Below are 14,008 nucleotides of genomic sequence, written 5' to 3'. Positions count from 1 at the left end.
AATCAAAACACAAGGGCCCTTCAATCTCAGGATTGAGCCTGGAGTGAGTGAGATTTTTACTCGGGTTCTATGTGTCATTAGGCTGAGCAACTGTTCAGAGCCACTGAGATCAGGGAGCAGGGAATCCTTCGTGCTTAAATTAAGCCTGATTTACTCCCCAAAACATCTATGTGGGGAGCTGGAGAGATGGCTCAGAGGTTAAGAGCACCAGCTGATCTTGCAGGAGACCTGGGTCCTGTTCCCAGCACCCATGTGGTGGCTCACAACCATCTATAACTAGTTTCAGGGGTCCAGCTCCCTCTTCTGACCTCCAAGGGTACCAGGCACACATGCAGCAAACACTCACACACATGACAATAAATAAATCTAAACCAATAAAGAAAAGCCTTGGGAGAATCTATGGGAAAGAGGTATCCTACACCCGGTCTTTACCGCTCTTCTGGTAAAAGGCCTGCTCATATTACCTGATGACGTAATCGTATAATTCAGTGGCTTTTAATGCAGTCACGAAGCTGAGTGACAACACCATTGCACAATTCCAGAAAGCTTGCATCACCCCAAAGAAGCCCCAAACCTGACCAGTCCATTCTTTCTCCAGCCTCTGGCAACCATCTATCTGCTTCCTATTTCTGTGGGTTTGTCCATTCTGTGCATTTCCTATAAATGGGAGCATACTGTGCTGCAGGTGGCCTTTGGTGTCTAGCATGGTTCACTTAGAACTTACACCTTCAAGGTTTGGCCACCCCCAGTACCAATAAGCTCTATCATGGAGCTCTCCCTCGGCTCTACATCCATTTTTTTTTTTTTTTTTTTTTTTTTTTTTTTTTAGTTCAGTTTAGTTTTTCAAGACAGGGTTTCTCTGTGTAGTCCTGTCTGTCCTGGAACTCACTCTGTAGCCCAGGCTGGCCTCAAACTCAGAGATCTGCCTGCCTCTGCCTCCTGAGTGCTGGGATTAAAGGCATGCGCCATCACTGCCCAGTTCATATTCTTAAAAAGGATGTTCTTCTTTTTGGTAGAGGATGTAGGTACATGCATGTGTGCACACATAGGGAAGCCAGAGGACGAACTCAAATGTTTACTCAGGCACCATCCACCCTGTTTGTTGAGACAGGGGCTCTCGCTGAACCTGGAGTCCACCAAGTAGTTAGGCTGGCTGGCTAGCAAACACTAGGGATCCATCCAACTGCCTCCACCTCCCCAGCACTGGGATTACAAGTGTGACCACCACGCCAAGCTGTTCTTACGTGAATGCTGGGACTGAGCAGAGGGGCTCAGGCCTTGACCAAATGAGCCATCTCTCCAGTCCAAAACAGGATTTCTTTAATGAAGAATTTGAATAACAACTTAGGCCGGGTTGGCACCATGGGCCTCAGGTATCCACCATCACCTCAACCCTCCCACTCATACACCCAGGACTTCATATCACTCTGGCTGAATCCCAGATTATTTCTTTGTAAATATTTCAGGAAACACATAATTGTCATGACAGCTCATCATTAAACTGGGCAAGGTGTAATAAAGACTTTTGTTTTCCTTAATAATTTATTTTCATTTTATGTTTATTGGTGTTTTGTCTGCATGTATGTCTACGTGAGGGAGGGAGTCGCAGTTTGTGATCTCACAGAGGTCCACCAGTCTCTGCCTCCTGGGTGCTGAGACTAAAGGTGTGCGCCACCACCGCCTGGGGTTCAGAGCCTTCTTAATGCTCGTATTAGGAAAGGCAGTGGATGAGTGAACATCCACTTGATCAAGGGAGGACGAAACACAAAGGAGGAAGGAGGAAGGAGGAAGGAGGAAGGAGGAAGGAGGAAGGAGGAAGGAGGAAGGAGGAAGGAGGAAGGAGGAAGAAGTGGCCCCGCGCACAGGCTAGAATCCTCTCACCTTTTTGTGTCCGATCAGGAGGCAGTTGGAGTGCTCATGTTCACATGCAATGTCGTAGTCGGGAAGCAGATCCACCAGCTCCTGGACAAAGCGGACCACTTCCTCATGCCAAGGCACGTTGGCCATGGTGAGGCTGCTGGCTGCGCTCTCGCCACAGTAGGTCACGCCCTGTGGGAAGGACAGCAGTTACAACCTCTCTGTGGGTGACAGCTTGTGGCGGTCACATTTCATTATCAAGTGGACTGGATTGAGGAGACAGATCACTGGACTCGTCTATGAGAACGTCTTCAGAAAAGGCTAACTGAGGTGGGAGCCATACTAAATGTGGGTGGTACCATCGATGGGCTGGGGTCCTGCACTGAATTAAAAAGGAGGCAGTGAGCTGAGCCCCAGCATCCATCTCTGCTTCCTGACTGTGGATGTCATGTGACCAGCTGCTTCATGCTCTTGTCACCAGAACTTCCCGTGGTGACACAGGAATCATGATGTGAGCCTTTCCTTCCTGAAATCGCTTTTGTAAGGTATTTTCTCACTTTACTACGAAATGAGTAACTAATACAGATCCCAGTGAAATTCTGTAAGGAGATAACTAATTTTCATTCTGTCTGTCTATGTGGCCTAGGCTGGCCTACAATTTGTGTAGAAATCCCCCTCTTCTGTCCAGGCACTGGGATTACACATGTGTATCACTACACCAAACTTGTGATACGATTTGAGTATGGTTTTTAAAAAACATTTATTTATATCTCATGACTGGGAGTCTTCGCCTGCATGTATTTATGCACTCCACATGCATGCCTGGTGCTTGTGGAATGCCGAAAAGGGCGTTGGATCCCCTGGAGCTGGAGCTACAGGCAGTCATGAACCACCAACATGGGTGCTGGGAACTGAGTTTAGGTCCTTGGCAAGAGCAGCCAGAGCTCTTAACTGCTAAGCCATCTCTCCAGTCCCATTGAGTGTGAAATTTATAAAAACAAAGTATTATATATTATACAGACTGAGCAGGTTATATTTAGGAATATATATGTATATATTTTATAGTCATATAACAATAATGAATGAAAAAAGAGGCCATGAATTTGAAAGTGAGCAAGGAAGAATACATGCGAAAGCTCACAAGGAGGAGAAGGAAGGGAATCACGAAATTATATTATAACCTCAAAAATGAAAGAACTAAAGATAAGTGTCACGCCAAAGAAGCATTTGTGGATTTACACATAAGCCTTCCCTATTTTACCAACGTGGAAACTCCTATTAAATACAACTGTAGTGAGATAAGGTGGCTTCTAATTCTTGACCCCTCCCTGTGAAGCCAGACACATCCCCCAAGTCTCCCCAGTCCTCCACTTGGCAAATTACAGAGTGGGAAATGATTCCTCTCCAACCAGACGGTATATCTTCAGACATCTCCAGATCAGACCTTTTGGTTTGGGTTTGAGATGCTCATGTGTCCCAGGCTGGCCTCAAATTCAGTCTGCAGTCTGATGAGCCTGCACTCCTGATGTTCCCGACTCTACCGCCCGAGTGCTGGGATGACAGCTGTGGCCACCATGCCCAGCTCGGAATTGGACCCTCTCAACAGCTAGCTTCCATATTCTAACACAGCTGAAACAGAAGGGCATAGACACTGCCGACAAGCCCCCTCTGGCCCCTCGGCCCAGCAGTGACGGCCTGCGCCTTTAAATGCTGATCCCAGCAGAGGTCAGCAGAGGTGGCCTGGTCTACAAGTGGGATCCAGGACAGCCAGGGCTGTCACACAGTGAAACCCTGTCTTGAAAACCAAAAACCAAACCAAACCAAAAACCCTGTCCGGATACACATACACACACACACACACACACACACACACACACACACACACACACACACACAGAGAGAGAGAGAGAGAGAGAGAGAGAGAGAGAGAGAGAGAGAGAGAGAGATTGAGATTCAAACACATACACATTTGCCACACATACATCACACACACAGAGACACAATATAGACATCACACATACACAGGTACCACAGATAGAGACAGACACTGTGTACACATACACACACACACACACACACACACACACACACACCACATGTACTGTGTGAGAGGCACAACCACATCATGGTAAAAAGAAAAGCCCAGCCTACCAATGAGCCTTAGGTAACCCGCCCCTACAGATGGCAGAGCTGGGACTTGGCCTGAGACTCAGATGAGCTCTGCAAACCCTCGCTGCAGATGGCCGCCTGCTGCAGATGGCAGGTCACAGGTCCTGCGGACACTGTACCCAAATGCCCTCCGCTGAGTGCTAACTACCCACAGCCCTGCTTCCTTAGACTAAATGGGGAAATGGCCTCTGTTTGCTCAGGGATTTGGAGAATTCATTAGGCTGAGCTGCAGTGGATTTTAAAAAGCAATGGTAACACAGTTCAAGACATCATTAGGAAAATCAAGTTGGAAAACTGTGCTACTAACCCGAATGCTCAAAGGACAGTGAGAGGGCTTCCAGACAGGTCATCAGATTTCCGTGCTGCTATGATATGCAAGTTACACAACTGTGTGGAAAAGCTATCTCAGAGGAACTTTCTGTTAACATTTAAAAGATCCCCGAAGCACAGAGCTCTCAGACAAGCTCTTATATTCGTTACTATGATTGAGGGAGACATTTTAATATTTTATTACTCAGCAATAACAAATCATGAGATGCTACGGGGGACTCAGTGTGAAGATGGACTGCACGCTGCAGTTCATTAAAAAGCCTCAGTGTTTGTCTCTTGTAGCCCAGGCTGGCTCCCATTGCCCTGTGTAGCCAAGGATGATCCTAAACTCCAGCCCCTCCTTCCCACATGCCAGGCTGACAGGCACGGAGCACCAATCCTGGCTCCTGCAGTGCTGGGGATGGACGGGGCTTTCTGTGCCTGCCAGGCCAGCAGAGCCACAGCAGAGCCGCCCTGAGCTGTCTGCTTCCCCGATAACCACCAACCAACAGTTAAGTGGGAGTTAGGCATCTATGTCAGCTTGGCTGGATTCATCCCCAGGGACGTCTGTGAAGGTGTTAACCGAGGAGGGAAGCCCTGAATGAGGGTGGCGCCATCCCAGGTGGGGAGGACCCAAACTGAATAAAAAGGAAGGCCGCCAAGATGGCTCAGATACAAGTGCTTGGTCACTATGCCCAAAGACCCGAGTTGACCCCCAAGTCACACGATAGGAGAATGCCCACTCCCCAAACCTGACCTTCCTGTTGGAACATGGCCCAAGAACAGAGTGGTGTGAGTGGAGTCCTGGTGCTCGTGAGAAAACAAGACAAGAGTCTTGTGACCTCAGTGTCTTCAAAAACATGGACTCGTGCTTGGATCGGGCTTTTGCTCCCCTCCCGGGTAGAGCTGACAGGAGTGAGTTTACTTCAGACAATCCACGACACCCGGCTACTGTTGTTCGATTATATGCCTCTATGGAACAAACGTGCTCTGCCATGTACATACATCTTGCCCTTGTGATGATATGCAGCTTGAACTCACGGAGAACCCGACTCATGTGACCTCTCTTAACCCTCCGAGTATAAACTATCTGATGCTCTGAATAAAGCTGGCTATTGCATGAGACTTTAGTTCGCCTCATGTTTAGGCTCCATTCTCCCAGGTTCCACCACCTTTAGAGCTTAAGGTAAACACTTACACTTTCAAATGACTCCCCCCCACACACACACATATTTTCTTAATTAAGGAAAATAGGTTGAGTGTGGTAGGCCATACCTTTAATTCCTACATTCTGAAGGCTCTGTGAGTTTAGAGCCAGCCTTGTCTACATAGTGCATTCCAGGCCAGCTAGGCTATGAAGTGTAAGACCCTTTCTCCAAAAATGAATGAATGAATGAAAATTAAACTGAGATTAAATAAAAAAGGAACAAAGGAGAAAGCCATCAAAACGCTAGTGTTCATCTTTCTGCTCACTGATCCAATCAGCCCCACACTCCCACTATCAAGCCTTCCCCTTGATGATGGACTATAAGTAGTTCCTCAGACCATAAGTACACGTACGTACGTACACACACACACACACACACACACACACACACACACACACCTGCCCTCCTGTAAATGGCCTCATATGGAGTATTTGGATGCAGCAACAAGAAAAACAACTGATCCGGCATCACTCCAGGCACGAGTAACCAGCAATCTCCTGACCTTGACCCTAACCCTGTATGTGCGCAGTGATGGGAGATGCTTACTCCCTTTGCTCTACTAGGTGTGAGCCCTGTGAACAGTTTTGGTGCTAACAGAGGGTAGCTTTAAAAACATCACTTGACAACAGTAATTACCAAGCCCTTCCTGGTCTCAGCAGAGAGCGCAAACACAGGACTTCCTATGAACGGGCTCCGTGATTCAAGTTTTCAATGCAGCAGATGTTTGTAACGTGAAGCACATTTTTACCAACAAGCAGGCAGATAATGAGGGCTGAGAATCTCAGGCTCACAAATGAAGGCCCCATTCAAGCCTAATGAGGCTAAAATACACGTTAATTTACAGGGAATATAAAAGAAAAAAATATTTTACCAGACTGGCAATGAAAGAAAAGAGGAAATCAATATAATGAAAAGATAGCATCTACCACTGATTTATTTTATATAAAGTGCTTAATGGGAGGCAGTGTAAACATTTACTGGATCCAGGCACAGATTACCCCGCTGAATTCTCACACAAACAAACCTCTTGAAGGATTACTATTTTAAGGCAGGTGGGGGTGGGGGGTGCACACCTACAATCCCAGCTCTTGGGGAGCTGAGACAAGAGAGAGAGAGATTCCAGACTAGCTTGGGCTCCAGAGCCAGACACCTGCCTCTGAGAATAGACAATATTGTCATTCTAATTTTAGGACAGATAGTTTGGTTTGAAAGGCCACACTGGCACATGTGGAATTTGTGTATCGAAATAGGAGCAAGCTGGCTGAGCCAGGATGGGTGCTTCCTGCCAAGCCTGACCACCTGAGCTGGATCCCTGGAACCCACACAGCGGAAGAGGAAAAGCACTCCTGCAAGTCGTGGGCTGACCTCCCCCTGCACCCGTGGTTAGGATGGGGAACACGCACACATCCATCCACACATGCACACGTACATTAAAAAGAACAAACCTGTGATGCACGCCCCACTCAGCCTCATAAGTAATGAACAGACAAAGAAGGTAGGAAAAGAAAGACAGAATCTCTTCATCTGGCTTGGTCAGTAAAACAAGACATAGTGTGAAAAGAAGTGGCTAGGAACCATGTTTGAAACCCATCTGAAGACACGTGTGCGTCTACTCTTTGGTGGTTGTATGTTTGTTGTTCACTGTGTAGGCAGAGGTGGAGGTCGGAGGACGACTCACTGGAGTCGGCTCTTCTTCCACCCAGGTTTAAGCTCAGGTCACCAGGCTCGGTGGCAAGCATCCTGCTGGGCCATCTCCTTGGCCCTTGTTTTTGATTTTGCTTTTTTGAGACACGTGGTCTAGGCCTGTCTGGAATCATGGTAGCTGAAGGTGACCCTGAACTGCTGATCCTCTTGCCTGCATCTCCCAGGTGCTGGAATTATGGTGTGCGCCATCACGCCCAGCTTGCTTCTACCTTAGAATCCTAGAAATGAGTGTTAAGAAGACAAGCAGCTTAACTGAAACCCGGTGATAGGCGGGCACAGCACTGGGTGTGCAGGGCACGGGCCTTGAGTATGGCAGAGCCTGGGCCCCATGTGGAAACATGTGCGTGAGTCTGCTGTACTGTTCGGCTTGAACCAAACCTCCCCCAGGCTCAAAGGGAGACTTTTCCCTTTTGCCAAGTAAGGGTAGACATGACTCAAAGCTTCTCGGTGCTAGTCTCGGTCCACGGGAGGGCATTCCTTCTACACAGTGCCAGTCAGTGAAAGGCTCCGTCCTCTGTCCTTTAGGCTGGGTCCCTCCTGAAGCAATGGAATATGATGCACACACCCTCCTGTCCTCAGACCCTGAGGGTTCCATACCGGCCTGCCACCAAGGCATTTCATCTAACAGATAAGCACACTTCACTTCAGGGGCGTGTGTGTGTGTGTGTGTGTGTGTGTGTGTGTGTGTGTGTGTGTGTGTGTGTGTATGCACACGCACACGCGCGCGCGCATCCTGGCCTGCCATACTGGTTCTCAACAAAGGAGTTTTGGAGATCCTACCTTCTCCCCACCCCGTCTTGATGACTCCTTAGCCTCCACTGGTTTTCTTTCAAAGAGTCTATTTTTAGTTACAGAAATGTGTGGCTGTGTGTACCTGAGTGTAGCACCTATAGATGCCAAAAGAGGGTGTCAGATCCCCTGGAACTGGAAATAAAAGTCAGCTGGCAGATGTGGATGCTGGGAACTGGACCTGGGTCCTCCGCAAGAGCAGTATGCACTTTTAACCACTAAGCCGTCTCTCTAGCCTCTTCTACTAGATTTGTTTTATACACTGAGTATCACTCTGTAGCCCAGGCTGACCTCAAACTCTGCCTGGGCCTCCTAAACACTGGGATTACAGGCATGAAGTCACCACCACAGCACAGATACTGCCTTTTCAGATATTAACTATTTGAATCCCACTGAACAGGAAAGCTTACCTTCTCACCCACTGACTTATGTTTATTGGTTGCTGTCCGTGTGCTTGAAGTGCTGGGGACAGAACCCAGGGCCTCACAGGTCCCAGGCAAGCACTCGGCCACCGGGCCAGGATGTGATAGTGCACACCTGTAACCCCAGCCCAGGGGAGGCTGAGACAGAGAATGAGCAGATGAGGTAAACCTGGGCTATACAATGAATCCAAAGCCAGCCTGAGCAACTTAGCAAAACCCTGCTTCAAAAAAGTGAGAGGTGGGCGGTGGTGGCGCACGCCTTTGGTCCCAGCACTTGGGAGGCAGAGCCAGGCAGATCTCTGTGAGTTCAAGGCCAGCCTGGTCTACAGAGCGAGATTCAGGACAGGCGCCAAAACTACACAGAGAAACCCTGTCTCGAAGAGAGAGAGAGAGAGAGAGAGAGAGAGAGAGAGAGAGAGAGAGAGAGAGAGAGAGAGAGAGAGAGAGAAGGGCTGAGGAGACAGTTCAGTGGTACGAACTCTAACTGATCTTTGTTCGTCTTTCAGGGAGGGCATGCTCATGGTCAGCCTGTTTCTTGCAGAGTCCCAGGGAGAACTCCAGGTCTCCACAGAGACAGCCATGAGTCCATGCCCACCGCCGCACTATTCACAAGAGCCAGCATGTGGAATCAGCTCAGGTGTCCGTCGCCAGATGAAGAGGTAAAGGAAGTGCGGTCTAAGGGGCTGGTGGCGTGGCTCACTGGGGAAAGGCGATTGCTACCAAGTCCGACAGCCTGAATTTGATCTTCGAGTCCACATGGTGGAAGGAGAAAATGACTCCAGAAAACTGTCCTCGGCCCTCTGAGGGACATGGAATTTCACTGCTGCTGGACCACATATTTCTCTAAGAATTTGAAATGATCCAGTCCGTCAAGGCAGCTCATTTACTTTTATGGACTTCAATGCCATGCCCATGTCTCCAATCATCTCTATCAGTTTTCTCCTTGAGTGTTTTCCTGAGGGCTGATACAAGTAGTACTGGAAACATTGTTGAATACAGGGCTAAAACAACCAAGTGGGAAGGTGCTTGAAAGAAACATGAGCTTGTAACACAGCTTTCTCTGTTTCTGAGTTATATGAACAGGCGCCAAACACACAAAAACCCCAGCACGGAAATTCACTGTCTCACAAGCAGCCATCTTTCTTCAAAACCAGTAATTACTACTATCAGTAAAAAACTACCACTAACACCGTGGAGGCACACGGCTATCATCCCAGTACTTGGGGAGTGGAGGCAGGAGATCAGGGGTTCAAGGTCATCCTCGGCTGCACCGTATAATATCTATAGAAGGTCCTGTTTAAAAGAAAATTATAATAACATTTGCCAATTTTTTTTCAAATTGTAAAATGTTCACTATAGGAAACATGACTTCAAAAGAAAGGGAAGACAGAGAGGAGGGAAGGGAAGAAGGAGAGAAGGAAAGGGAAGAGGGAGAGGAGGGAAGGGAGGAGGGAGAGGAGGGAAGGGAGGAGGGAGAGGAGGGAAGGGAAGAGGGAGAGGAGGAAAGGGAAGAGGGAGAGGAGGAAAGGGAAGAGGGAGAGGAGGGAAGGGAAGGAGAGGAGGAAAGGGAAGAGGGAGAGGAGGGAAGGGAAGGAGAGGAGGGAAGGGAAGGAGAGGAGGGAAGGGAAGAAGGAGAGGAGGGAAGGGAAGAGGGAGAGGAGGAAAGGGAAGAGGGAGAGGAGGAAAGGGAAGAGGGAGAGGAGGAAAGGGAAGAGGGAGAGGGAAGGGAGGAGGGAGAGGAGGGAAGGGAAGAGGGAGAGGAGGGAAGGGAAGAGGGAGAGAAGGGAAGGGAAGAGGGAGAGAAGGGAAGGGAGGAGGGAGAGGAGGAAAGGGAAGAGGGAGAGGAGGAAAGGGAAGAGGGAGAGGAGGGAAGGGAGGAGGGAGAGAAGGGAAGGGAGGAGGGAGAGGAGGAAAGGGAAGAGGGAGAGGAGGGAAGGGAAGAGGGAGAGGAGGGAAGGGAGGAGGGAGAGAAGGGAAGGGAGGAGGGAGAGGAGGAAAGGGAAGAGGGAGAGGAGGGAAGGGAAGGAGAGGAGGGAAGGGAAGAGGGAGAGGAGGAAAGGGAAGAGGGAGAGGAGGGAAGGGAGGAGGGAGAGGAGGGAAGGGAGGAGGGAGAGGAGAATAGGGAAGAGGGAGAGGAGGAAAGGGAAGAGGGAGAGGGAAGGGAAGAGGCAGAGGGAAGGGAAGAGGCAGAGGGAAGGGAAGAGGCAGAGGGAAGGGAAGAGGGAGAGAAGGAAAGGGAAGAGGGAGACGGTGAAGAAAGAGGGAGAGAAGAGGTGCCCATGATCCGGCCAAGCACAATAAAAATAAAGATTTTACTACCATATAATTTGTGGCAACATTTTTAATAGCTAAGCCGTAAATTAAAATGCCACTAATCTCTGCAGTTGGCAAGCTTTCTCTGAACCAGGACATATATTTTCAGACAGTTTGTATTTGTGCGTCATTAAAATTCCTGCCAAGAGAAACCTTTTGAACTCAAGAGCAATTTCAAAATCAAAGAGTGTCTCTGGCCTGACCAGAGATAAAATGATAATGGCTTGGAAAGTAGAAATCCTGGGTGCCCACCTCCCCACCCCTCCTAAGGAGAGCTGAGCAGGAGCCCTGGGTGCCCACCTCCCCTCCCCTCCTACAGAGTGCCTAGCTCTAAACGAACAGCACAATGCTGTAGCTTCCCCTCTTGGGACTCAGGGACTATTCAGTTTCAAAACTGCACACCGAGAAGGCGAGAGCCGGCTTTCAGAGACGGGGATTTTTCTCCTACCACTCAGTCATCTGGATGCTCTTTGGCCCCCAGAAAGCCTCTCCATGCTCTACCTCAGAGTCAGGGTTCCAAACTGTCACTTCCAGCCCTGCCTTAACCCCCAAACTGTGACCTCTTCAAACTTATACCTGAATATTTAAAAGATACCCTAAATTCAATATAAAAACAGGGAACTCAGAAAATGTCACCCCCAATTTCCCCCTAATTTTCTCTATCTCAGTAAAACATTCCCACTCTCCACATCACAGTTAACCAAAGACTGCAGTGCAGTGCAGTACACACACACACACACACACACACACACACTTCTTTTGAGACAATGTCTTACATAGCCTTTAACTCATGTATAGTCAAGGATGAGTTTGAACTTGTGACCCTGGGTGCTGGGATTACAAACCCATGCCACCATGCACAACTGCTGGGACTATTTTCTTCCATCTTCTTGTTTGTTTGTTTTTTTTTTTTTTTTTGGGGGGGGGTTGTCAGTCCTCGCTTTCCACCTTGCTTGAGAAAGGGCCTCATTGTTTGCATCTGTGTGGGCCAGGCAGGCGGGCCCACAAGTCTGGGCTACACAGGGAATCCCAAGCTAGAATGAAACCCTGTCTCAAAAAAACAAACCAAAAAATAAGGAAATGGATGAGTGAAATGGAGAATTTATCTTTTAACTTACACAGCTTAGAATAAAATAAGCAGGAATAGGGGCAGGGAATATGGGTAGCAGCTGAGCTGAAACTAGACCAGCCCCACACTGGCCTCCTGTGGAAGGTGACAGGTGACAGGTGGGCGGGGCTCATTAGACTACCACCGACATCTGAACTAGGTTTGAAATTTCTCGTAAGAAGAGTCTAATTACTCCAGCACTACTTCCTCGGCTCATCCTGTGTTGTCTAACTCATCACAGGAGAAGCTCTCAAAGACTTTTTTTTTTAAAACCCAATACCAACTATCTAAACTGTCAGCATAAACTGACCACGTTGTATGCGGCAGTGATGTACTGTAAAAATAAATTGGTGAGCCAGGCGGTGGTGGCACACGCCTTTAATCCCAACACTCAGGAGGCAGAGGCAGGTGGATGCCTATGAGTTTGAGGCCCGTCTGGTCTACAGAGTGAGTTCCAGGAAACTACATAGAGAAATCATGTCTTGAAAAACAAAAAACAAAGAAATAAAAAATAATTTGGTGAAATGGCTGATTTTTATAAACTGGCCAGACCCATAATTACAGTTATTTTCCACTCTAAAAAAAAGAGAGATTAAAAAATTATACAGTGCCCTTGGAAGTATATCAAGAGGGCACTGGATCCCCTTGAGCTGGAGTTACAGACGGCTGTGAGCTGTCTGATAACTGAGAACCAAACTCGGGTCCTTTGGGAAATCAGCCAGTGCTCTTAAACACTGAGCCATCTCTCCAGGCCCAAAAGCAGATGCTTCTGGGGACCAACAGCAAGGTGTCCTTCACTGCCGCTGTCCCTGATAACCAGGACAGAGCCGCTTCTCGGTGAGTCTGGGAACCAAGTAACAGGAATTCTAAAGGCTTTTCCCCAAGCCTTGGCCAGCCAGCCCTAAGCTGCAGAATGCCCACCAGCAGCCAGGAAAGCTCACCTTGACCTCGATGAAGTCGGGGTTCCCCAAGGACACCAGCTCAGCATAGGCCCGGAGTTCATCCACGTTCCAGCACTTCACAAGGGTCAGTCTGTAGACGGTTCGCTGTTGCTGAAAAAGGGAAAACAACTTGGTTCTAAACCGAGCCAAGGTCACAGAGTCACCCGAGAGCACTGGCCGACACCCTTGACCCACAGGAACGCAGGTCAGATGAAGCCCCTATGGACGGTCTACAAACTGAGGGTACTTTTAAAAAGAGGATGGGCTGATCAGCTAGCTCAATCGATAGAGCACAAGACTCTTAAGAAGATCTAATTTTTAATTATGTAGATATGGGTGTGTCTGTGTGAGGGTTTATGTATGTGAGTGCAGTTCCTTCCGGGGTCAGAAGAGGGCATCAGACCCTCCCCTGCAACATGAGTGCCAAGAATAGAACCTGGGTCCTCTGGAAGAGCAGCAAGTGCCTGACCCACGAGTCATCTCTCCAGCCCCTTATATACCTTACAGAAGGCCCTGATTGCTACACACATCTTCCCATGTCCTCACTCCTACCCCAGTATCTACAACCATGTTAGTCACCAAAGACTGCCTAACACATGCACACACTTAGTTTTTGAAAAATCAAGGGGGCCAGTGAGATGGTTCAGTGAGTAAGGTGCTTGCTGCCAATCCTCACAACCTGAGTTCGATCTCTGGAACCCACATGGTGGCCAGTGAGAACCAGTTCCTGCAAGCTGTCTCCTTACTCACATGTGTTTACACACATACACACACACTAAATAAACAAATAAAATGATGACTGAAGAAACAGCAAGTTCCCCAGCAGCCACTGATAAGTCACCCATGCTCCTATAAATGGCCCCCTCTCCCTGTGCCAATGTAAGAAACCATAATTAAAGTCATTGTGGGCTGGAGAGATGGCTCAGTGGTTAAGAGCACTGGCTGCTCTTGGAGGGGACCTGAGTTCAGTTCCCAGCACCCACATGGCGGCTCACAACCATCTGTAACTCTAGCTCCAGGGGATATGACATCGTCTTCTGGTCTCCATGGTCACCTGCATATATGTGTGTATACATACACTTAAAAAAAACTTTCTGGATCATAAAAAAAGGGGGCATTAAAATAAAAGGGAGACAAGGTAGGACAGTGGAGAGGATTGAGGGTAATGGGGAAGAGGCTGAGAGAGGA

At 48.4% G+C, this 14,008-nt stretch overlaps 1 protein-coding gene across 1 annotated transcript in view; it reads right to left on the bottom strand.

Annotated features, from left to right (window-relative positions):
- The window catches only part of LOC102906757 (S-adenosyl-L-methionine-dependent tRNA 4-demethylwyosine synthase TYW1), an 86,815-nt gene that overhangs the window by 6,996 nt on the left and 65,811 nt on the right, over nucleotides 1-14,008 (bottom strand). The window contains exons 14-15 of the mRNA XM_006971343.4: nucleotides 12,821-12,931; nucleotides 1,882-2,049 (exon numbers count right to left, since the gene is read on the bottom strand). Coding sequence (XP_006971405.2) covers nucleotides 1,882-2,049; nucleotides 12,821-12,931 — 279 coding nt within the window. The remainder of the gene's footprint in view (nucleotides 1-1,881; nucleotides 2,050-12,820; nucleotides 12,932-14,008) is intronic.

This window comes from Peromyscus maniculatus, chromosome 23 (genome assembly GCF_049852395.1).
Source record: "Peromyscus maniculatus bairdii isolate BWxNUB_F1_BW_parent chromosome 23, HU_Pman_BW_mat_3.1, whole genome shotgun sequence".
In the NCBI taxonomy this organism is placed as follows: domain Eukaryota; kingdom Metazoa; phylum Chordata; class Mammalia; order Rodentia; family Cricetidae; genus Peromyscus; species Peromyscus maniculatus.
This window is presented reverse-complemented; position numbering and strand designations above follow the sequence as displayed.